The sequence below is a fragment of the Lycorma delicatula genome, chromosome 12, assembly GCF_047948215.1.
Source record: "Lycorma delicatula isolate Av1 chromosome 12, ASM4794821v1, whole genome shotgun sequence".
In the NCBI taxonomy this organism is placed as follows: Eukaryota; Metazoa; Arthropoda; class Insecta; order Hemiptera; family Fulgoridae; genus Lycorma; species Lycorma delicatula.
Genome location: NC_134466.1, coordinates 65,666,673 through 65,694,064, shown reverse-complemented (window position 1 = coordinate 65,694,064; position 27,392 = coordinate 65,666,673). Strand labels below are relative to the sequence as shown.

The following is a 27,392-nucleotide window of genomic DNA, read 5'->3' as shown; positions in this document are numbered from 1 at the left end:
CATAATATGGTGGTGCTAAATAAATATCAAATTGCTTTGCAAATTTTCAGGAGCGTTCTATTGAGAGATCATTTCCCGTAAAAAGTTACGCACATCCATATGTTATAAACTAATTCCTGTAATAAAATTACGTACAGTCATAGAAATTTGTCCACATAAGAATTTGTACACATAAAAATCTGTAGTCATGCATCAAAAATCTTAACTAGAATTCTATACAGAAGAATTGAGAGGAGAGTGGAGGAAGTGTTAGGTTAGGAGAAGTGTTAGGAGAAGACCAATTTGGTTTCAGGAAAAGTATAGGGACAAGGGAAGCAATTTTAGGCCTCAGATTAATAGTAGAAGGAAGATTAAAGAAAAACAAAAACATACTTGGCGTTTATAGACCTAGAAAAGGCATTCGATAACGTAGACTGGAATAAAATGTTCAGCATTTTAAAAAAATTAGGGTTCAAATACAGAGATAGAAGAACAATTGCTAACATGTACAGGAACCAAACAGCAACAATAACAATTGAAGAACATAAGAAAGAAGCCGTAATAAGAAAGGGAGTCCGACAAGGATGTTCTCTATCTCCGTTACTTTTTAATCTTTACATGGAACTAGCTGTTAATGATGTTAAAGAACAATTTAGATTCGGAGTAACAGTACAAGGTGAAAAGATAAAGATGCTACGATTTGCTGATGATATAGTAATTCTAGCCGAGAATAAAAAGGATTTAGAAGAAACAATGAACGGCATAGATGAAGGAAGTCCTACGCAAGAACTATCGCATGAAAATAAACAAGAACAAAACAAAAGTAATGAAATGTAGTAGAAATAACAAAGATGGACCACTGAATGTGAAAATAGGAGGAGAAAAGATTATGGAGGTAGAAGAATTTTGTTATTTGGGAAGTAGAATTACTAAAGATGGACGAAGCAGGAGCGATATAAAATGCCGAATAGCACAAGCTAAACGAGCCTTCAGTAAGAAATATAAGTTGTTTACATCAAAAATTAATTTAAATGTCAGGAAAAGATTTTTGAAAGTGTATGTTTGGAGTGTCGCTTTATATGGAAGTGAAACTTGGACAATCGGAGTATCTGAGAAGAAAAGGTTAGAAGCTTTTGAAATGTGTTGCTATAGGAGAATGTTAAAAATCAGATGGGTGGATAAAGTGACAAATGAGGAGGTATTGCGGCAAATAGATGAAGAAAGAAGCATTTGGAAAAATATAGTTAAAAGAAGAGACAGACTTATAGGCCACATACTAAGGCATCCTGGAATAGTCGCTTTAATTTTGGAAGGACAGGTAGAAGGGAAAAATTGTGTAGGCAGGCCACGTTTGGAATATGTAAAACAAATTGTTAGGGATGTAGGATGTAGAGGGTATACTGAAATGAAACGACTAGCACTAGATAGGGAATCTTGGAGAGCTGCATCAAACCAGTCAAATGACTGAAGACAAAAAAAAAAAATCTGTAGATATTGTAGACACCACGTTTTACACTAGACAAATCCCCTTACTGGGACGTGATATAATTCTCCACAATTCGACTTGTTTCCATGTGGGAACAAAGAAATATTGTATCTGCCTATATTGCATTGTATTGTTTAATTAATTGTGAGTGTATCTTGATTATTGCTTCGAGTTTCTAGTCTATCACCTCAAAAGATACTTCGAGTGCAAAGGATTAATGTTGCATTAATATTATGAATACATACCGGGTGATTAAAAAAGCATTTTACAAGTTTAAAGTCATTTAATAATCTATTGAGATAACTTACAGATTCGGTTGAGGTCTCATTTCATAGTAAAACACATCAAATTTTGATTTTTGTAGTTCATTAGTACCGAATTCTGACACCAGTGTTGTTAGAAATTAGCATACTGATGGATACTAGTGTTGGACGTGCTCGCTGTGTCTTTTGGTTTCACGATTTGCAGTCAACTGCAGTTCGAGGTAATTTTCGTAAAGAGTACAGTACGGAGCCTCCTAGTAGGTATACAATTTAGTCTTGGCATCAAACCTTCGTTGAGACAGGTTGTTCTTCTAGACAGAACCGCCCGATCTTCTTCCAGGAGGCAACCGTAATTGGTGTCGTTTATCTGGACATGCTTCAAAATTTTCTAATTTCTCAATTAGACGATGATGACCAGATGGACGCAATTAGTATCAGAAAGACGGGGCACCACCTTACTACCGCCTAGAAGTTCGAAATTTGTGGATTCTTGATTCCCAAGTCGGTGGATCGGTCGTGAAATTCAATTGGTGCATGGCCACCTCGCTCCCCAGATTTAACCCCCTAGATTTTTTTGTGGGGTTTCATTAAAGATCGGGTTTATGTACCGCCTTTTTTTGCCGATGTTGTTCAGCTAAGACTTGGAATTAACGCCACAGCTGCAGAGATAACGCACGATTTGCTGGTTACAGTTTTGAATGAAATCGACATTTGTAAGTCGCATTACAAATGGAAGCCATTTCGAACCGAAGTGAATGTTGGGTCACAAACTTGATTTGTTTTTCCATGAAATGAGGCCTCAACTGAATTTGTAAATTATCTAAATCAATTTTTATATGCTTTTAAATGTGAAGTTCTTTTTGAATTACCCGGTATATATATATATATATATATATATATATATATATATATATATATATATATATATATATATATATATGTGTGTGTGTGTGTGTGTGTGTGTAGGATGAAAAGTAATTCCCCTGTTCTAAATTCGTAGATTAAAAAAAATTGTAAACCTCATTATTTGGAAATTATTACCGCGTTAAGCAAATCTTACCACAATTTGTAAACTGCTTTTTATCGAAATTGCGTTGAGTGAAAACCGCGTTAAACGAGGGATTACTGATTATCGATCTTATTGGATCGGTTGTTATTCCAAATAAATAACATTTATTTTAATTTATTTTGTTATATGATTACATTTTCATTTTTTAGTTTAACATTGTTTTGTTTTCATATTTGTGTCTCCTAATATTTTTAACAATAAATGTTGTAAACCTTATGAAATATGATTCTTTATTTAAAAAATGAAAGCTGCAGAATTTGCAGAATGCAGACAATAGTAAATTGAGAACTCTAGGATAGCTGAATCGGGAAGAGCGTAGCAAGTATTAAACTAAAAAAAAAGAAAATTGCATTTAAAACATGCTCATTTTAAGCAGAAAATTGGCTATATATATATAAAACTAAAGGTTAGCCCGCTGTAGATGAACGAACGCAAACTTTAAACTTTTTTTCAAAGGAGGGAGTTTAATTCTTTAAATACATCTTATTTATTTGCAACAACCGTCAATTCAATCAAGATCTATTTATACGCCAGATTTATTGATAAGTATTTATATAATTTTACTTCCTCAAAGAGAAGATTTGTCCAATCATGTCTGGTTTCATTTATTATTAAATAACTGTAAATTAAGAACCAAATAACTACATGTAATCTTGGAATATTACTGAAATACATTATGGTATTATCACTTTATTATTAATACAAATCACGAACGGTTGATTAAATATAAATTTATCTAATCAATCGATTAATTATTATATTGATCGTAGTTTATTAAAACACTTAGATTGATGAATAGGAGATGATAAAAGAGAGCCTGGAAAAGATAAAGAATTATAGGCAATTTAAAAAGAAATTGGAATTGTTAAAATCTCAAAGTTTAGCCGGGAATAGAAGAGAATGGAAGCATACGATAAATGGTACAAGAGCGGATAGGTAAATCATATGGTGATGAACACGCGAAACAAATTTATTTGTTTATTCTCAAAGAAAAATAGGATTACGGTCAATTACAATCACTTTATGGGAGATAAATTTTGTAGCGTATAAATAATTTCAAACCTAATCGAGATTCGAGACCTTAATCTTTCAGTTGAAAGATTACGGTATGCGCCTATATTATGTTAGATAAGCAAATTTTAAAAGTAACTCGAACAACTGACAGTAAAAACATAGCATGGCATTGTTTACATAGTTGATTGTGTGAACAGATCTTTAGTCGTGTTAAAAAAAGAAATGGCAAAGACAACATTGAAATTTTTAATTATATATAGGATGTCTGATAAGCTAGTATCTATTATCATTTCCATTCTAAGCGATTTTTATATAAATTTAACATTTATTTGGTCATGGAAGTTTAACGACGCTTATTATCCCAAATAAAACCCCCATTAGAATTCAAAATAAGCACCGGGATTGCCAGTACACAGTATTAACGTTTTGGTACATTATCCACGGCTTTTCTTAAGAAATCGTAGGTTACTGCGTTCAAAGAATCGTGGATTCTTTCTTCGAGTTCATCAAGAATCCTCGGATGAGTTTTGTAAACTTCTTCTTTAGCTCGACCTCGCAGGAAAAAGTCATAAGGTGTCGGATCAGAGCTTCTAGCGGGCCATTTTATCGGCCCACGACGACCTGTCCGTCTTTCTCGAAAGTGAATATCCAGACGGTCGCAAACAACAGGAGCAAAGCGTGAAGGCCCTGGAAAAATATGAATTCTACAGTGTTATACCTTTAAGCAACGATAAGCAACACTAAGTTCATAATCCGAGTAGCGTTCAGTATTCATTGTGTTCCGTAAAAGATAAGAACCCACCGCATCGGTCTATGTCCATTCCACACCACGCTGTTACTTTTGGACGTGATTGCGTTTTTTCAACAGTAATTACTGAATTAGCATTACTCCAATAGTGAGACGGTTAAGCCTATTAACAAACCATCGACATGGGAAATTGTCTCATCAGTTCATAAAATTTTGTTAGGATATCTATCTAAGGTAGTTTAATCGAGGTACTCGATCGTGGTAGGATCTCGGGTGGCTAGGGTTCCGGCCTACATTTCAGATCGATTGGAGGTAGGCGCATTGGCATCGTGCCACGGTTATATTGGTATTGTTTGTGGTTCGATTTGGGGCTTCCGCTGGTGGGGGTGTCCGCGCCGCCGGGGGTGTGGCTTCCCTTCGCCGGTGGTGGTCCTGATCGTGACTTGGTAATGCCACGCGAGACACCATAATGGGACCGGGTGGGGGTGCGGGGTTTATCCCCGGCTCCTGCGCGGATCGGAATGAGGTTGCTTTCTTCTTGTTAGGTGATCTAAATTGGTCGACTTATTTGGGTGTAGGTCTGAATTTCTCTGTTGCGTAAGGCATAATTTTGATCGGTTTGAGTGTAGCACTGCTTTAACTTTCAACTCGTTCGTTTTCTGAGGCATTCACAGTCACGAACGGTGCTTTCAAATCCTGGACTAGGCGCGGGGCTCGCGCTTCCGCGGTTTCGCTCAGTTAGTTTGAGGGAATTATGTTACCTTGAATATGAAGATGTCCGTTTGAGGCCTGCGTGAAGGCGAAATTTGATATGTATTTTAGTGATGCAAATGTCTGCCGAGGCGTTTACATCGGTGGCATCCCGACCGAGGCCTTGCTGATGACAGATGCATTCAGTTAGAGGATCTAAAGACGACCTCCGGTAAAGCCCCTCAGGGCTTGGAAAGGAGGTATGGTGTGACGACCGATAACGTCACAAGGTGGGTATCTTACCCCTTGGGGTTGGGATATCTTCCTTTCATCCTAACATGATTTCTGAAAATCCATACACGGGTGGCAATCCTCGGAAAAGAGTTGCTGGACGTAATGGAACTTCCAGGGATGGAAATTGAAGTCTTTATTTAAAACAGTGTGAATGGTGTAGTTATTACTCCGATTTCTCTGTATGCCTTGGTGAACCTTCTAGGGCTTCTTTCAAACATAGCTCGTATTCCGGTAACGTTTTCTTCAGAACGTGGCAAATCCGATAAGAACCTGTTGGTTGTAATTAATTTACGACGGTAGGTTCTAAGAGTTTTTGGTTTAAATGTTGGTTTTTTACTATTCTCAGCTCTTCACAACCCTGGATTGAACCACCGATCTCCATATTTCGCACCTTACTTCGATTTTGTTCTTTCTTCTTTGCTAAGAACTGGAGGCATTTTGAGTTGCCTGAACTATAAGGAATAATCTCGCTTTTTATATGACAGTTACCGTTGAAATGATTTTCAACATTATGTATTATCAACTTAAAAATAAATATTAACTTATCAGACACCATGTAGTATTGTGGATGTATGCGCTAAGAAAATAGTAAAACTTTAATTAAAAAAAAAAAAAAAAAGTTAATGTTAGTAAACTAAAAAAGAATTAAAAAAGGAAAAAATTAATAATATTAGTAAAATAAAAATCATTTTGTTTACTCGAGTTGCCGCTGGCGAGCTAGCGTTTTACTGTTGAACTTGGGATGACGCATAATTTGAATAATCTCTCGCTAAAAGGATTACTTAAATTTAATTTAGAAAGTTATTATTAAGAAATAAAAACAGTATAGATTTTTAAACGACTGCTAAGAACTAACATCAAAATGCTACTACGTAAAATACATCTGCAACACCGGATTATTCAGTAGAAAAACAATCGATACACAAAAACTAGTTTCTTACGGTGAAAAATGTTAAGCTCAGTATTAGCAATTAAATGGCGAATTACGTTTAAAATATAGCGAGGCCCTAATACAGTTTATTATTATTTATGTGTTCATATTAAAAAAAATGTCATTCCTTTCAAATTATAGTACTAAAAAAAAGGTACCCGTCTAAGCGAAGTTCATATTTGTGGAGGAGTGCAGCACTGTTGTTGACAGAGGTGGAGATACAACGCAGTATAATCTAGTATTAGTCATACTCAACTATGTGAAATGCCTGTCTATCCGTTCTAAACAAGAAACCGTCCGATTAAATTAGGTTGCTTTATCAAAACAATTGATATAAGAAATGTATACTTACTATTTTATTTTATAGAGTGAGTTTTTAGTCCTGTTACCCAATCTTAAATGTAATTTAAGAAAGGGAAATTTAGGTGGAATAAAAAAATGTATTTGTTACTTACAAAAGAGATTTAATAGAAAGCTATTACTTAAATAACTGTTAAAGAATATGCTCAAAATGCCCACCCCCTTGCGGTTATACACGCACGGACTCTTTTCAGCATATTAGCAGAAACCTTTTTAAGAGGTGCGTTGGAAATATTCGCGATTAAGTTTGTAATATTGACTTTTAAGTTCATCAATAGTGTGAGGATTGTTTTTGAAGGCCTCGGACTTAATATAACCTCACAAAACGTAATCAGGAGATGTGAGGTCTGGGAATCTTGGAGGCCACAATTCCTTGCTTATTATTCGATCATCAAAGAACTCTTACAGAAAATCCACGGTTTCTCGAGACGTGTGGCATGTAGCGCCGTCTTGCTGAAACCAGCAATACCGTTCTTGAGGTTCCAGGAGGGACACAAATTGCCGCACAATATTCCTGTATACTTCACCATTTACTGTCTGTTCGAAGAATACGGGTCCGACTATACGACGACGAGATATCGCACACCAATTTTTCAGGATGCAAAGATTTGTCTTGTAAAGCGTTAGGATTTTCAACCTCCCAAATTCGACAGTTTTGACTGTTCACATAACCGTCGAGATGGATCCAAGCTTCATCTCTAAAGAACACTGTGTTTAAAAGTTCGATTCCGTTATCGTTTACGAGAGACCTAAACCTACGGCAATATTGCAATCGCTTGTTTAAATCTGGAGGCTGAAGATCTTGGACTAATCGTAAGCGATGCGGATACAATTTCAAATTTTTAGCTGCTTTCTGAACACTCGAATATGACAAACCGACTTGCGTGGAAAGTTTTCGTAAACTTTTCCGTGGAGAATTGAGCGATCTTGTTTTTACATTCTTTAAAACGTCATCTGTCAAGCGAGTCGGTCGACCGCTACGTTTTCTGTCGCAAACACTACCTGTCTCTCGAAATCGGTTTGCTAGCCTAGAAATTGACATTTTTTCTGGCGGTGGAACACCAACAAATTTAATTTGAAATGATTCTTTTACACTCGCGTACGATTTCGTAGCAAAATATCGTTCAAGAATGAAAACTCGTTATTCTATGATAAAAGACATTCTGTTTGTAACACGACCGGAAACGGCACAAAAGTTTACACAGCTCAAGGATAATCAACTCACTCTGCCGTATCTATACCGTAGCGCTACCACCTTTGTGTCACAAAACAAAATTTCCCTTTCTTAGAAAAAAGTTACCAGACATTAACAATTGGGTAACAGGACTAAAAAATCACGTACGATGTATTTTCATCATGCTTATGTTTTAAAGTACATCGACTAAGAAAACAATTGATCTTTTATTACAAAATTACAGGGAAAAAGAAAAAATCATTATTTATACAAAAATAGCCATAATTAAGGAGAGGAAAAACTGATGTTTTATTATTAAACATTTAAATAAAAATGATATTAATAATACGTAGTAAATTATACGGTGTCCATAAAGTATTTCCATAATTACAAAAAAAAAAAAAAACTATTACAGTTACAGCTGTGCGGTTTGTGACAAAAGAAAGAAAAAATTATCAAGTTTTTTTACCATGTCAATTAACTTCAACGTGTGCTCCTTTTGTCTCTCGTAGAATGCCCAACCGATAATCAATTTCACGCTATATGTTGACCAGCATTTCTTCGGTAATACTAGCAACAGCTTCAGTTATTTTCAGAAAATAACTGAAGCTGTTCAATGTGTACAGATCAGGTACGGGAGTTCCATAGACTCTGTCCAACGTAACTCCAGAGGAAAATGTTTAAGGAAGCTATGTCTCGTGATCGTGGTGACCAGGGATTAGGACCGTTGCATCCAATCCATCTGCCGTGAAATGATTCATTCAGAAAATCTTGAATTAGTAATCCCCAACGTGGTGGTGAGCCATCCTACTGGAAAAACCACCTAGATTGCAAGTCATTTAGTTGAGATATAGCAACATATCCAGGTAAATAATGTTAGCTGTTATTAATCGCTCGATGTAAAAGAAGGGATCGATGATTCTGTTCTGCATCAAACCGTCCCACACATTCGCTTTAGGAGAACCTCTAATATTTTCCTTGGTAAAGCACGGATTTTCTGAGCCCATATTCTTACATTATCCCTGTTTACTTTCCCTGAGGTGTGGAAAGTAGCCTCGTCTGAAACACACACACGTTGCAGGTACTCGTTGTCTGTCGTTATCAATTCGTTGTAATATCTCCATCGCAAAGGCAACACGACGAGGGCCGTCATCTGGATGTAGATGTTGAAATATCTGAACTTTATACGCGTGCAACTTTAGTTTCTTGTGTAAAATTTCGTGTACTGTTGACCAGGGAATCTCTAGTTCATGAGATGCGCTAGGGGTAGATTTGAAAGGGCTATGTAGAAATGCTTACTGTACAACCTCAACCTTCTCTTCATTAAAGGATGGCCGCGCTGTTCGCGGAAGGTCGACTTCACTAACATTCTCCTTAAACTTTGCATACCAGACATCGATACTCTTGCTATAAGGTGGAGGCATCCGTATTCCGTTCTAAAATTTTGCTGCACAGTAATCGGTGATTTCGACTCGTGATACCACAAAAATTATTGCGCCTTCTCCTGCATTGACGCCATGATCACAGTGCCGCCCTCTATTCTGCCTGTACCTGCAACAAACCAATATTATAAAAAACTTGATAATTTTTTCTTTCTTTTGCCACAAACCGCACAGCTGTAACTGTAATAGTTACAACTGTTTTTTTTTTTTTTTTTTGTAATTATGGAAAGACTTTATGGACATTCTGTATATTATTATATATAATTATGTATAATATTATGTAACAATATCATGATATGCGTCTGCGTCTATACACACAGACAGTAATGTTTAAAATAGCAATCTAATCTTACGGCAGAAGTTATTATTTACTACAATTATTTTCTTACTACCACTACCACTGGAACGTGACTGCTGTACGCAGAAGTAGTTTGTAAATTCTCAGAATATGACCTTCGCTTTGTCGAATAGTGTATATATATATATATATATATATATATATATATATATAGAGTTGAGATGCCTCACCCCGAAGTCACAAAAAAACATATCAAATTCATTCAAAATTAATATTTATCCATTTAATGATGTATTTTGGGTGTCGGAAAAGAGAAAATTAATAAAAATTTACATAGTACTACAAATAACACGTAACACAATGAAAATCGAGAAAAATACTTATATCATAGTGAGAAACATTATATTTAAAGATATAAACATGAAAATAAAAAAATATAATTAACCTACGCTCGCTAACCTTGACTGATAACTGATGGTTAAAAACCAAACCAAAACTCAAAACATAACTGTTGGTTATGTTTTGATTATTTAAGTGTAATAAATAATTAATTAGGTTAGGTTCAGCACTTGATGATTGCGGTTGCGTTTTTCTTGCTCCGAGTATTCGTGGCTATTATTGCAGTTTTCGTTAATAGTTGTTACTTTTCGTTTTGTTGTTCGTTTTTAGTAATTCTGTTGCGTTTTTGTTTTTTTTTTTTATTTGTATCACTAAGTAAATTTTTACTTTTTTTTATTTTTTTATTTTGTCTTCAGTCATTTGACTGGTTTGATGCAGCTCTCCAAGATTCCCTATCTAGTGCTAGTCGTTTCATTTCAGTATACCCTCTACATCCTACATCCCTAACAATTTGTTTTACATATTCCAAACGTGGCCTGCCTACACAATTTTTTCCTTCTACCTGTCCTTCCAATATTAAAGCGACTATTCCAGGATGCCTTAATATGTGGCCTATAAGTCTGTCTCTTCTTTTAACTATATTTTTCCAAATGCTTCTTTCTTCATCTATTTGCCGCAATACCTCTTCATTTGTCACTTTATACACCCGTCTGATTTTTAACATTCTCCTATAGCACCGCATTTCAAAAGCTTCTAATCTTATCTTCTCAGATACTCCGATCGTCCAAGTGTCACTTCCTTATAAAGCGACACTCCAAACATACACTTTCGAAAATCTTTTCCTGACATTTAAATTAATTTTTGATGTAAACAAATTATATTTCTTACTGAAGGCTCGTTTAGCTTGTGCTATTCGGCATTTTATATCGCTCCTGCTTCGTCCATCTTTAGTAATTCTACTTCCCAAATAACAAAATTCTTCTACCTCCATAATCTTTTCTCCTCCTACTTTCATATTCAGCGGTCCATCTTGTTATTTCTACTACATTTCATTACTTTTGTTTTGTTCTTGTTTATTTTCACGCGATAGTTCTTGCGTAGGACTTCATCTATGCCGTTCATTGTTTCTTCTAAATCCTTTTTATTCTCGGCTAGAATTACTATATCATCAGCAAATCGTAGCATCTTTATCTTTTCACCTTGTACTGTTACTCCGAATCTAAATTATTCTTTAACATCATTAACTGCTAGTTCCATGTAAATTTTTACTAATTTTCTATTTTCCGACACCCAAAATACATCATTAAATGATTAAATATTAATTTTGAATGAATTTGATATGTTTTTTTTTATTTCGGGTTGAGGCACCTCAACTAAATAATTACCGTATGTAATAAAAAATATCCATAAATATTTATAATTTATACTAGCAGACCCGGCAATTCTTCGCTATTGCTATATATATATATATATATATATAGAGAGAGAGAGAGAGAGAGAGAGTTTAAATGAACATAGTTGAAAATTTGATAAAAAAATTTAAAAACTGAACTTCACAAATTTTACATTTCACTTATTCTCCTTCCACTTTTCCCTTTCCAACTTCTCCCTTTCACCCTTTTCCCTCACCCCTCTCCCAGTTTCCTTTTACCCTTTCCCGTTTCCCCTTCTCTTTCAACCTTTTCCCCTTTTTCCATTTTCCCCTTTTCCCCTTTTGCCCGCGCGTAAATCGGTCCATTAGTTTTTTGGTCTTTAGCGGACACACATACGAACATATATATATATATATATATATATATATATATATATATATATACATATATATGTAATAAAAAAGCCTGTTTGTATATTTGTTTCGTAAATATCTCTCGACACCGGCCCCACCTAGCGGGTATAGTTTTTGCAAAAATATTTCTTTTCACGTAACTAATATTCATATTATGAATATGAACCAAATCGGTCCGTAAATATATTTTTTCTAAATATCTCTGCCCCCAGCGCCATCTAACGGGTTCATTTTTTGCAGAGATAATTCTTTCCATGTTATTAACATGTATTCTGAATGTCAGGCAAATCGGACCGTAAATACAATTTTTTGAAATATCTCGACGCCAGCGCCACCTAGCGGGTCCAAAGTAATTCAGAAACCTTCCCTGGCATGCGTCCAACCATTCCCCAAAGTTTCATCGCTATCGGATGAACGGCTTAGGAAGGCATAAGAGACATACAGACAGACAAACATTAATTTTTATATATATATATATATATATATATATATATATATATATATATATATATATATATATAGATTTGTTTAATTAGATTCAATAAATAACAGTAATATAATTTTATTGATTACCAGCTGAAAGATTAATTAGTTTTACTTCTAGTAAAAGCGTACGGAAAATTATTACTACTTATAAAATAAACCATTTTTTTGGTTGATTACAAAGGTTTTCAACCTTTTTCTTTGTTGAAATAAGCAACTTGTGAATAATTTGGAATTGCTAGGTTTAATACAAAAATACGTTTTACTTGTCAACATTTAGAAAGCTCATTTGACGCAGGGAGGGAATAGAATTTGGATCGACGACTGGCTTCTTGCTACTTAAGATTTGATATTACGGTATTCTATCCCGTCTACAGTACTATTAACTCCACCAATACTAATTCAGACACTGTTAATGTTTATTAAACTTTGACAGGTAAATATTTATATACCAGTCATCATGTCTGTTGATGGGGGCGATGATCGTCAAAACATTCTTTCTATTTCTTTTTCCTGTTTAGCCTCCGGTAACTACCGGATTAGATAATTCTTCAGAGGATGAATGTGGGTGATATGTATGAGTGTAAATGAAGTGTAGTCTTGTACATTCTCAGTTCGACCGTTCCTGAGATGTGTGGTTAATTGAAACCAAACCACCAAAGAACAACGGTATCCACGATTTAGTATTCAAATCCGTGTAAAAATAACTGGCTTTACTAAGACTTGAACGCTGTAACTCTCGACTTCTAAAATCAACTGATTTTGGAAGACGCGTTAACCACTAGACCAACCCGGTGGGTTTCGTCAAAACATCCTAATTCAAAATAATGTTGTTGACAAAATGTTGAATGAAGTCGGATGTAATTTTTGTATGACATCAATTTGAAGGAAATGGTTAACAGGTTAGTCGTTAAGTCACATTTGTTTTTAATTAATAATTATTGCGTGCGGTGTGGTGTGAAGTTAAAACGTTTAGAAGTTAAATCGTTTCAATTAAAAGTTTAATTGAAACAGCTCGTTTCAATAATAATAACTAAATGTAGTTGTAATTTAAGTACGATTAAATGGTCGGCCTTATATCTGTACCCACTGGCAAACAACAGCCTAATTTTAAATTTTGTGTACGTTCGAGATCGATTGCGGGCGTCACGTGTTTTTTAATCTTCGTTCGTGTTCAATCGACCCGTGTGGGCGGTACTTTTACACTCGCATCATAATATACGCTCGCTACCCATTATTATTCGAAAACATACCGACCAAGTATTATTTTACGTTTCAATTTATTCAAGGACAAGTCTTATTGCTTTTTTTTTAACAGAACATCTTGTCTTGTTTTCCTTATTCATATAACCAGTCAAGATTTCTATTTCATCCACCTCCAAGCGACATTTCTATATTTTGAAAGAAAAATATTCGAATTTTATTTGTATTTGTTTCATTTGTAAACATTTCATGGTTGTGTTTTATTCAGTTATAAAAAGTATCCATATAATTTATCTTAGGGAAGATGGCAGGTGGTTTTTTTTTTTTAATGATTTACTGTTCGCCTTTAATAAATTCATTACTCTTTTAATAGTGTTTGTGTATTACTTTAATTTTTTTAATATATATATATATATAAATTACTAAATGTATGTATTTTTGTTACAGGTTTATAGTTTAAGTGTAACTTGTGCTTCAGTGCTGTTTCTGTTTGATTGTTTGGAATTTCTGGCGAATCATTTTTTTAATTGAACAAGTTAAAACTAGAACAACGATTTATGTTTATGCAATATGGATGCAACACATAGAAAAGCGCCTGATAATCCCAGAGAAAAAGTATCGTGTATTAATTCATTATTTTTTGTGTAAGTATTATTTGTATAAGAATTTTTTAACACATTTATTTAAATTTAATGAATATTAATAGGAATTAAAAATCAATATTCATCGGTGTCTTTGACGATAGAAAAATTCTTTTAGAATATAATGTTTCCAACCTGTTTGCTCTGATCTAGGTAGCTTTAACATACTGCCACTTCAATCCTACCGCTGTACTCACTTCTGCATAGCTCCGGTATTATCTCATTTTAAAATTACAAATTCATTAAAATTTCCCGATTTGTCAAATTAATAATTACAAAATAAGTGAGGTCTATTGTTTACAGAATTATTAGTTTAACTCATCGGCTTGGTCTAGCGGTGAACGCTTTTTCCAAAATCAGGTGATTTGGTAGTCGAGAGTTCCAGCGTTCAAGACCTAGTAAAGTCAGCTATTTTTACACTGATTTGAATACTAGATCGTGCATACCGGTGTTCTGTGGCGGTTGGGTTTCAATTAACTATACATTTCAGGATTGGTCGAACTGAGACTGTACAATTATTATCCGAAAGGTAATTACCGGAGGCTAAAAAACAGAAAAATAAAGGAATTTAACCACCAGTGTTGTTAAAAATGGATACACTTACTGGTGGGGGATGTGGTCGCTGTGTGTTTTGGTTTTAGTGATGAGTCAGTATTTCACATCAGTGGCAAGGTAAACACGTACAACTGTTGAATTTGGGGTAGTGAAAACCCTCGTGAAACTTTTCAGCACATTCTTGGTAGCCTTAAGGTCAATAAGCAAACAAAGACTGTATGGCGTGTTCTTCTTCCAGGAGGCAATTGTAAATGGTATTGTTTATCTGGATATGCTTCAAAATTTTCCAATTCCTCAGTCAGACAATCATGACCAAGATGAATGCCTTTACTACCAGCAAGACGGAGCACCACCTCACTACCGTCTAGAAGTTTGAGATTTTCTGGATACTGGATTCTTCCTAGGTTGGTGGATCGGTCATGAAGGTTCAGTTGCATGGCCGTCTTGTTCTCCAGATTTGACCCCGCTAGATTTTTTCTTGCGGGTTTCATTAAAGATCAGGTTTATTTATCTCCTTTGCCTGCAAATTTTGTTGAGCTAAGATTTCAAATTAATTCTGCAGCTGCAGAGGTAACGCCCAACTTGCTGGGCTACAGTCTGGAATGAAATTCCTTCAGGTTGTATGTTTGTTGCATTACATATGAAAGCCATATCATACAAAAGTGAATGTTGGGTTACAAACTTGTGTTTTTATATGAAATGAAATCTCAACTGAATCTGTAAGTTAGCTAAATAAATTTTTATATGCTTTTAAAGTTGTTAAGCCCTTTTTGAATCGTCCAGTAGAACAATTAAGGAACAAAAATAAAAAATAATTGTTATCATTTCATGGACCACAGCTGACAGCCGAAAAAAAATCTTTATTTTTTCTCATATAAAGTTGATGATAAATGTTCTATACGATTATTTTTTAATTTCGTTTATAAGTATCCTAAACAAAATGATTTTTAAGTTGTAGCTTGATAATATTTTATATTAACAGTAAATATTATGTATGTTAGAAAAATTTAAAAATAATACAGTAATAAGTGTAATTATTGAAAAATGATTAAAACAGATTTTTTATAATATAAATAATATGTAGTGTTGCTAAAAGTAATAATAAATTTAATTATTTAGGACAGAATTGTATTGAGAAACAAACAAAAAATTGTAGCGGTCTAATCATGTGAAGTTAGATACTAATGTCATCAAATTCAACTAAATGATTTTCATTCACCAAACTGCCCGTTTGTCATTCGACTTCGCCAACCAATTCAACCAGTCTTTATAGAAATATATAATAAAATATAGCTAATATATAATAAAATAGACTTTTATTCACTTAAACAATAAAAATGGATAGAACATTATATTAACATGGGGAAAAATAAAAATTACATTAATTATATATATATATATATATATATTATTAAAATAATAGTTAATATTGAAAAAAAAACAAAAAACATTCCTAATGATAGAAAATAAACCTAACCTACATCAACTAAGAAGCCTATAGAATTACAACATTTTTAAGGAAGAAGGAATGTTTTTTCTTTCTAAACTATAAACAAAGTACAGTCCCCCAATTTATGACGGTAAATATTTAGGGTTGTATTTACTCATTGAGTAAATACAACCCTAAATATTTACCGTATATATTAAAAATAATTTGTGAACAGTGCAGTATATTCTATTTTTGTTCTCGTATAGATTATTTGGTATGGAAAATGATACAAATTAACATTAAGTTTGAAAGAATTTTTCAGTTGCTGATAGCATTGTGAATATAAGACACTCTCTGGATGACTTCAAAGCAAAAACATTAAGTTCTTGTTAGAAGAAATTGCAGCCAGCCAGATATAGTAAAAAAAAAAAAAAAAACGTATTTTTAATAGCTGAACTGAAAGTATTATCAGGAGAAATTTTTTTGTGATTTACAAGAAAAAATATAAAAAAAAAAACTATTGATGTTAGATGATATTGAACTTGATTATAAAAATATTTTATAATTACTAACAGAAGAGAATTTTAGATTAAAAATGAAAAAAAAAATGAAGAAAGTGATGTTATTTTTTCTAAACTACTTTTGAATCATTATTTAAACTTTGCCAAATGCTTGAAAAAATCAGTGGAATCAGTCCATTCGTTCATAAGTCATATTTTAAAATATCACTTCACATTTTAAGTCTGTATAAACAGTATCTACTTTTTCATGCTCTTCAACTGACATCATCCGTTGAATGAATTTATTAGTGTTGTAGTGTTTGTTGATTTTTCTTATATTTTACACCTGTAGAATTATTGATATTTTAATATTTTTCAGCATTATGAGATAATATTCTTATTATCTTTATTTACTCATTTTTATTTACTCCGGGACCTTGCCTACCATTGACATTTTAATGTATAAAAAAAGCACTGTCTTTAAATATATCCTTAATTAATTAACTAAATGTTCTAATTAACTCTGGATTGTTTGCGTAATTTTTTTATTCAATTTTAAAATTTTAATTCTCTTTTTCCTCACTTTTTCAAAACTAATAAATCAAAATATCGGGGTTTTCTTGTGTTTATTTTGTATAATATGTGTGTATGAACTCAATTTTTTTTTGCAGATGGACATATAAAATACTTAGAGATGGTTATCGTAGAGTATTTGATATTCAAGATATTTTTACGCCGATGAAAGATGATTTTTCAAGTGTGCTTGGTGACAGAATAGAAAAGTAAGATACGTTATTTTATTTAATTGTGATTTAAATATCCTAATAATTTTAATATTATGTTAATATAAAAGCATTGAGTCTTCATAATACATTACAAAATTTTCTATATTTTGTTCTTCTTGTAATTTGGATGGTATAGAATCATCTAGATGGATTAAATCATGGTTATAAAAAAATCCAAAAATCATGCCTGCCTCCATATAACCTAGTCAAAGCTTTATATGCAGCTGCTGTTTGATCTAAGATCAGAACGAACAAATTATTTATTTCCATGTATTTGTGATTAGTAAATAATCTTAAAATTAAAAAAAATATGTTTATTAACTTTGTTGATTCTTTTTTCCTATGATTTTGTATTTTTATAATTTTCTACTTAAAAAATAATGTATTTTCTAAAAAAAATATTTTAGAAAATAATGAACGTAAATCAGTGAATTTTTTTATTATAGTGTTATTAAAGGTAGATAAATTTATGGTGGGTCGTAAGAATTTTGCATTTAAACTCTTTAGAATCAAAATATAAAACAGATGAAAATTTTTTATTTAGAAAATGGTTTTTTCCTTAAAATGCCTTAATGATATGTTAATGGACTGAACTGCATTTATATAAAAATCTAGCCATATAAATTAAAATTCTTTATTAGTTCCTTCTATCTACTACAAAGAATGGAGACCTTTAAGATTTTTTTTTGTCTTCAATATTTGACTGGTTTGATGCAGCTCTCCAAGATTCCCTATCTAGTGCTAGTCATTTCATTTCGCGGTATACCCGTACATACTACATCCCTAACATGTTGTTTTACATATTCCAAACATTACCTGCTTACACAATTTTTTCCTTCTACCTGTCCCTCCAATAATAAAGCGACTATTCCAGGATGCCTTAGTATGTGGCCTATAAGTCTGTCTCTTCTTTAGCTACATTTTTCCAAATGCTTTTTTCTTCATTTATTTGCCGCAAAACCTCTTCATTTGTCACTTTATCCACCCATCTGATTTTTAACATTCTCCTATAGCATCGCATTTCAAAAGCTTCTAATCTTTTCTTCTCAGATACTCCGATCGTCCAAGTTTCACTTCCATAAAAAGATACGGTCCAAATAGATACTTTCAAAAATCTTTTCCTGATGTTTAAATTAATTTTTTATGTAAAAAATTTATATTTCTGACTGAAGACTCGTTTCGCCTGTGGTATTCGGCATTTTATATCGCTCCTGCTTCGTCCATCTTTAGTAATTCTACTTCCCAAATAACAAAATTCTTCTACCTCCATAATTTTTTCTCCTCCTATTTTCCCATTTAGTGGTCCATCTTTGTTATTTCTACTACATTTCAAGATAAACCGTTATGATAAATTTTAAAATTTAGATAGTAATTTGTGCTGAGTTTGAATCCAAAGGAAAACATAAGATGCAAGTTGTTCTTGGATATGTTAGCGTGAAGAATTTAAGGTTTCAAGAGTTTATAATAAATTCATAATGATATTTCAACATAGCTTTCTAGTTCGGATGACATTTTTTATGTAGATCCTTGTATGATTCATTATTGATTTTGGCCCAGACTGTAAACTATCCTGATTAATCTCAAGGAGAGGCAGTTCCTTCCTCTTTGCTCCCCCTTTTTTATTATTTACAACTTTATCCTTGAGTAGATTCCTTGTATTTGTCATCCTGGTTCAATTTGTAGCACCTTCTGACCGTTGGCAGAGTTAACTTACCAGGTTGGTCTAGTGGTAAACTCTTCTTCGAAAATCAGCTGATTTCAAAGTCGAGAGTTCTAAGTTTCAAATCCTAGTAAAGGCAGTTTCTTTTATATGGATTTGATTACTAGATTGCGAATGCCGGTGTTCTTTGGCAGCTGGGTTTCAATTAACCACACATCTTAAGAATGGTCGATCCGAGACTGTACAAGACTACACTTCATTTACATTTATACATATCGTCCTCATTCATCTTCTGAAGTAACACCTTATGGTGGTTCCGGAGGCTAAACAGAAAAACAAAATCGGCAGATGTTCCTTTCTTTAATAGGCTAAGTGAATTTTAGGATGTGGAAATTACTGAGACAGGGATTGCACACACACACACACACACGCGCGCGCGCACACACATACATACACACACACAGATATATATATATATATACACCAATCTAAATTATATAAAATTCTTGTGTTTACCTTTATTACAGATTAAAGCCCTTAGTTTTTTAAATTAAGATTTTACTTCTATTAAACTTAATATAACTTGGAGGTAAGTATTTTCAAAACTCAGCTTCTATGATACTTTATTTCTATTTAATTTTCAACAAAGAAAGAATGTGCTTAAAATTAGTTCATTACCACACGACAGTTAATTTAGATATTGGCAACTGGAAATTAATTCTTATGCTGTATATAAAGATAGCAATTTCGATTATTAATTTCCTGCCTAGATAGCGCTATAGCTCTAGAAGGGAATGCATTGTAATTGATTTGGATCAATTACAATATGATTTGGACCAATTTGGGCATATGTGGTTTTCACCCGAACTTGACATTTTGACACCCAAGGAACCAATAAACCGAATGGAAATTTTCCGAATATTAATGTTCGTTTGTGCATGTGTTTGATGTTGGCCTCTAAATCACCTTATATCTCCTGAACTGCTGGACTGATTTTGACCAAATCTGGTCAGATTACATTTGTGTATGTAGCATTGAAACCATTAAATTTTCAATTTAAAAAGTCAAGGGGTAAGGCTGCAGAACAAGGTCACTCTCAGTATCTTGAGATTTCACCTAATTAAGGTCATATTTTTCTTAGGCATATTTGTTAACAATTAAAAAATAACAATATTTGTAAGTAAAATTTTTGGAAAATCAGATCTCCATCCCAAAAAATTCTGTTATAGTTGTCTGCTATTTATTTATTTAGCGTATGGCACCGATACACAAAACCAATTACAGTCAAAAATTACAAACAAACCTCTAACAAATTAATATAAGCTACTGATTCTGGAGTCGCCATCAGGAATCTTCAGGAGTCCCTTCATAAGCTGTCCTAGGGCAAACTTCTCTGATGTGTTTAACAGTTCAATTTTCAGCTTTTTTTTCTTTCTATTTCAATTAATATTTCTCCCTCTGATAATCATTATTAATCTTTTAGCTTTAATGACATCTTGATTCATCATAAAATTTATTTTTTGGAACAAAATTGTTTATTAATTTTTTGTCTTTTACCAAAAATTTACTGATTTGTTTAAAAATACTTATTTTTGACTTGTAAAATTGAACCTAATAGCACCATATTGGACTTGTAATTAGTTTTTAATTTTTTTATTAGAACTGGTAGTTATCTAAGATAGGTATTTAACATTTTCAGCCCTTTGAATTCAGATTAATTTTGTCTTTAATAAAATCAAACCATATTGTTTCAGTTTTAAACATCTTAATAAAATCTTAGCTGTAATGTTTAAACATTTATTATCTCTACTTATAATCCCATCTGAAGTATAATATTACAATTTGAAGTTCTATAAAAAAGTAAGAATAAGTTTTCAGGATGTAAATCTTAAGTGGCCCATCAGATTGTGTTCATTTTTGTAAACATGAATTATTTATATTGTCATTTAATAAATGAAAAATGTTAATTTTTCTTATGTTTATATTTATGAATGAGCTATTTACAGTAAAAACAAATCATTTATATATACTGACTGATTAATATGATGTTCCAGTAGTCTCCAGATGTCTAGTACAGATTTCTTGACTTAGGTTATTTAGATGTCTGCCTGCCTGCATCCCTTGTTTATTTAATGAGTATAGCTTGTTTTCTCCATGAATTATCATGCCAGCATTTTTAAAACCTAAAACCTATCCCAGGTTTAATCAGATGTTAATCTTCCTAAATATGTTAATAAGAACCTAAAACAGAATATCACTGAAAGTCAGTATCAAAGAATCATTAATGTTAAAATACCGTTTGTTTAACTGGTCTAATCATCAACTTTCCACTGGGAAGTTTTGCATAAATCATCTGTGCTACTATGATATACTTACTTAATTATAAAAAAAAATTAAGAATGTCTTTTTCAATCAAATCAGATGACTGCATTTTATTCATGTCACAGTGAAACATTTTGGTCAATGAAGAAGGGCATAATTATACTTCTGTCGCTATTTAAATAAGTTATTAATTCATTTAAAAATATATTTCTGCCAGCTTATTTAAAATTAGATTAGATAATATAGTTAGGCATTATTAAAATTAAATTAAATTTATATATTATTGTAACACAGTTGTGTCACATAATTATTATTTTTAACAGATATCAGCTAAATGATTTCTCAATTCAACCCATATAGTATAATTTTTATATTTAAGCGTTACTCTTAAATAATGGGTGAATTTTGATTAAAAAAAATTTTTTCTAGAAGTTTCTTTTGCAGTCCCATTATAAGTTTTGAGTATGTGACTAATCAAGGTATTCTAAATAAAAGAATAGATCACTTATGTAGACAGTTTTATGGTGGACGTTTTGCTGTTATCAATATTTAGTATTGGATAATTATAGCACAATCAGTATGTCACATAAAATCACAATCGTCATCAATGCCATAATTAACTTTGTTATTGAAAGTATTTTCAAGCAAAAATTCTAGAAAATTTATGTTAAAAAGTATTTAATGCACAAATATATATTTAGTCATTCCAGAAAGAATTATTAGCAGTCTCTTCACATTATTTCTGTGTATTCTTATTCTTAATTTTATTAAGGAAAATCATAAAATTAAGATTCTTTTTTTTCCAAATTTTCTGAAGAAAAGTATGATAGTACCACTTTCAGTCACATGGTGGGATGGGGGATGAAATTGATTTTCTTTACATTTGGAGGTATGAGGTGTATGAGGAGTACAAAAACACCATTCACTTAAAATGTAATTTCCTTTTTATAATAATATAACCTTATTTTGAGGTATGTTGCGCAGAACTGCAAAATGTTTTTTTTTTTTTGTGAAATGCAATAATTTATTTAGGTAGTAATTCATTTAGGTAGTGATTTTATAGGTCTGTTCAAATTTTAAATAAAAATAAAATATTTAAAGTAATTTTTTTTAAAATAAAATTGACTTAAAAAGTCTGTATTAAACATAAAACCTTTTGTGTAGTTCTGCACAAGAATAATGACTTTTCATTTCTACTGGCCTCACTATTTTGCAGACAGAATCGGTATTGATTTTTAGAGTACAACGCATTACATACATTTCATTAAAATTAGATGAACTTACACACAAGTATTAATTTTAACTTGCTCACCATTGTGATTCACTGCATAAGCATGATTGAAAAATACATCAATACAGTGTCTGTTGTCAACCTTAAATTGAGTATAACTGAAGAACGAATCAACCAGTCTTTATCAAGTTTTCACATGCACAACTTCAGATATATATAAATTTCAATGAAATTGGCGTAGCAGATTTGGAGATTTTTGGGCTTCAAAATTTTATACATGAATGTTATTTTTGAGATTTTCGAGCCACAAAATTTTATACGTGAATATTTTCATAATGCTCATATCTCAAAAGGTAAAGAAAATTGAATTTCACTTCCCAATCCCATCATGCAACTGATAAAAATACCTCAAATTGAATTTATGTTGGTCTGATGTCGATCGTAAATTGAGCATAACTCAGGAATGACTCAAACAATCCTCATTGAATTTGCATATGCACAACTTCAGATAGACTATTACAGCATATCTAAATTTTAATGAAATTAATTTAGTAGTTTTGGAGATTTGTGAACCAAAAATTTTATGTTTAGGTCTACATATTGGTCTATATATATATATAGATCTATAATTTTCTCTTTACATTTTACTTTTAAGGAAATTATGTTTTAAATGAATGGTACTTTTGTACTCCTCCTACCTCAAAACTTAAAAGAAATTTAATTTCACCCTCCAATCCCACCTTGCGACCAAAAGCAGTACTGTACATTTCTTCGAAAAGTTGTAAAAAATAATATTTCTTGAATTCTTTAGTCATTTTTTAAGTCAACACCAAGGTAAGGATTAGTAAATTGTTGGCAGTTGATTATTATAGTGGTCATCTTACTAGTTGCTTATCCTATAATCATCTATAAGTGTGGTACTGACTTCTAAAAGCAAAAATCTAAAGAATAAAAAAAAGTAGTTTTCTTTTTTTGATTAGTGTATAATTTTTTAAAATTTAGTTTTTTAAAAACTGTTCTTTTTGTGAATTAATACTGACAGACTACAATTAAGTATCTTTTTTGCTCATTGATTTTTTATTTTATTATGTTTATTTGCTTATGGTTTTCCAGTTGTTTATCTTAATCCTTCCAGGCAAATTCTAAATACATGTCTTTTTTTTTTAGATAGAGTATTTACCTATTTTTGATGTGGTCTCTAGTATTTAAAGGAATGAAATATCTATCTATTCAGCTTTACTAATTTCATATAACTGTGAACTTGGGTTTTATTATAATTTTATTAAGCTCATTTATTATATATCTACATTTAATTTATTGATTTGTATTTCAAAAGTGAAAAAAAACTACTTTTATATTTTACGGAATTACTTATGTATTTAAAAGAAAAACTAACAGTCTTTTTCTCCATTAGAGCTATCTTCTATTTTTTAAGTTTCAAAGCTAATATATAATAAATTTAATATGATAAAGCTGTTTTCTAGAGTGTATTGTTTATAAAAAAAAATTAATGAAACTATAGTATCCTGTAATAAAAATGATCTATAAAATATACTCTTAAAAGTAAAAATAATGCCAATCTCTGTGGCGGAATGGTAACGCATCTTGGCTTTTCATCCGCAGGTCCCAGGTTTGACTTCTGGTCTGGGATGGCATCTTTTACATGCTACAAAAATCCATTTCCTTATCCCACACTCAATCTTCAAGCTTATGTGGTGATATAAAGTCAAAAAAAAATTAATGCTGTCAGTAGTACTATTGTTCATAGTACTATTGTAGTACTATTGTTCGTGGTAGCATCTCTACTTTTCATATCAAAGGCTCTGGTTCGAATCCTTGTCAGGCTTGATGTTTTTTCACTTGTTACAAAATTCATTTCTAATCATAAAAAAGGGCAAATAAATATTTATAAACAGACGTTATTCTGTTGTTGTTTGGAGTAGGTAGTTCTGTTCCTTCAATACCGTGTAGTCCATTCAGACTTATTTAACACTTGGCATGATGTGTTTTGTTTATGAGTTCATGATAGTTAGTAATACACTGTTGGGAATGTCAGTTGTGGCATTTGCATTGGTGGCATCCTGGCTGAGACTAGACTGAAAGATATCAATGCCGAGGTATTGAATATGACCTCCGGCAAAGTCCATAAGGGCTAGTTATGGAGGGGGTGGCATGGTGACTGAGACCGTCAAATGGCGAGTATTTTCCCCTATGGGGTCAGAATGTAGTTGTTTGGAGTTAAATAAACAGACATTAATATAAATTGAACTATTAATACAGCTTTAACATGATCAAACGCTTTTTCTAATCATACATTCAATTGCATTTAAATGTAAGGGATTTATGTCTGTTTAGTATTATAGGTGCCAGACAGAAGTTCAGTTTCTGTATACTTCTTTCCTACACGTGATTGTCAGCTTTTTATGTGTGTTAATCTGAACATATTTATAATATCCATTACATTAACTAAGTGATTAGATTTAAATTAATTAATATTAGATTATTTTTTATTATTTCAATTTTGTTTTGCAGACAATGGATTATTAATTTAGAAAAAGCAGAAAAGAAAAACAAATCTCCGTCACTTTTATCAACAATACTTAAAACATTTGGAAGTGATTATATGTGGCTTGCCTTTTTACACTTTTTCTGCGAATTTATTCTTCAGTAAGTCATCTTATTCATTTTTTAAATTGATTTTGTTATTTTAGACATTTTGTAGATATTTACTTGAACAATCATATTCTTTTCATTTGATACCTCATAACAGAATAACATTCAGATTATATACAAGAGACAAATTGGTGTAGAGAAAAAAAAAATGTATTCAATGAAATGAAACTTACACTACTTTCAACATAGTTTCCAGCAACATTGAGACACTTGGCTCACTGTTCTGTGAGCTTACCGATTCCCGCAATGAAGAAGGTTTTTTACCTTGCTGCTTGAACCATTCGTGTACTGCTTTTTTGACTGCTTTGTTGTTGTCGAACTCCTTGCCGTGTAAAAAGTCTTTGAGCCAGCCGAACAAATCATAATCGGATGTGGCAAGGTCTGGGCTGTAAGGAGGATGTGAACAACCTCCCAACCCAACTTCTTGAGCATTTCTCCTGTTCTCTGAGCAATGTGGGGGGCATGTGTTGTCATGCAAGAGAATCACACCTTCTGAGGGAGCGCCCTGATGTTTCTGCCCTATCTTGGGTCTCACTTTTTTCTGTTGGAGCATGTTAGAATAGTACTCATTGTTCACAGATTCTTCTAAATAGTCCGTAAAAATTGGGCCTTGAGTCCCGGAAGACTGTCAACATCACTGTACCAGCTGACGCATGAGCTTTGAATTTCTTTTTGGTGGGTGAATCTGGATGTTTCCACTTAAGACTTTGCTGTTTGGATTTGGGCTTGAAATGGTGTATCCACATATCTTACATAGGAAGTCATTTACCTTCTGCTTCAAACTGTTCTTTGAACTCAGAACAAATGCGAATCCAGTTGTCTTTATGAGCTTGAGTCAACTGTCTTGTTACCCATCTCGAACACATTTTGCGATAATTCAGTACATGAATGATTGAATGTGCGGTTCTAACACTAATATTACACGTTACTGTGGTTTAAACACTTTTCACTGTACTGTTTCAACATTCGTGAGTAAATTTCTGCCAATTTCACACCTGATAGCAAAAATCTTAACACAGAATGTTGCTTTGCCGGCGCACATGTTTAAAGCGGAGCTGACATTCTGAAATCAACAAAAGAGGTTATATTTAGATTAATATATGATTGAACAGCTGATAAATGTGTTCCCAAGGTTGCCAACTTGACCCTCAAAAAGTTTCATTGATATTGAATGAACTGTTTTTTCTGTTCATCAATTTGTCTTGTTAATTTGTGAATGTCCCTCGTATAAACAAACAAAAATTCCTAGCCAGTATGTTAAACGATGATATGTGAGACTAAAAATCTTATGTTACATGTCACTTGAAATATGTTAGTTAAAGGATTATAGACAAGGTGAGTGTATTTTGCTATGACTGCACAGGTGAAAATCAAAACTCATAGATCATGTAATAATGTCACCCCTTTGCATGAATTAATAATCTCATAGTGTTATGTGATTTAAAATTGTTACTCTGTTAATGAAACCTCATCTAGTAAGATTAAAGTAAAATATTGAAAAATTTAAAAAACAACCCGATTTTATTATTTTTAGATGGTATTACATTTATAAGTAAGATTGGTTAGCACTATTTTCTTCTTATAATTGAACAATTCTCATAACATAAATAACTAAAGGACTCGTATGTGTGTAGTATTCTTTTAATTTTATTTAAAACATTAATGCTATTCATTTTTTTTTCAACTAATTTATTAATTGATGCTTGTTAAGTTAAAAACTAGTTATAAAAAAATGTTAATAGAGACATATTGAGGAGAATTATTGTACTTAACAGAATGTGGTGTAATTTTTCTGTGTGTTATTAAATGATGGTAATATTGTGGTTTTTAATAATAATTAAATGCAATTGTGCGATCACAATTAATTGCATGTAAAACATTAATTTTTCTTTAAATGGAAAAAGTAAAAATTCTTTTTGCGAAAATAATTAATCGGTAAAGGATTAGGTACATTCATTTAATATCCCACACTTGTAAATCAGAAAAAAATTGTTTATCTTGATATATTTTTTTCTTCTTGCAGTTACAATCTTACGA

General features: G+C 32.2%; 1 protein-coding gene across 3 annotated transcripts in view; it reads left to right on the top strand.

The window, feature by feature from the left end:
- The window catches only part of LOC142333408 (ATP-binding cassette sub-family C member 4-like), a 200,339-nt gene that overhangs the window by 91,181 nt on the left and 81,766 nt on the right, over positions 1–27,392 (top strand). For 2 of the 3 annotated variants that reach the window (XM_075380456.1, XM_075380457.1), the window contains exons 2-4: positions 14,007–14,203; positions 17,356–17,466; positions 25,215–25,349. In XM_075380456.1, the coding sequence (XP_075236571.1) occupies positions 14,130–14,203; positions 17,356–17,466; positions 25,215–25,349 (320 nt within the window). In that variant the 5' untranslated portion in view covers positions 14,007–14,129. Of the gene's footprint in view, positions 1–13,756; positions 13,871–14,006; positions 14,204–17,355; positions 17,467–25,214; positions 25,350–27,392 lie in introns of those variants that run through there. The other variant, XM_075380458.1, reaches the window with a different exon arrangement.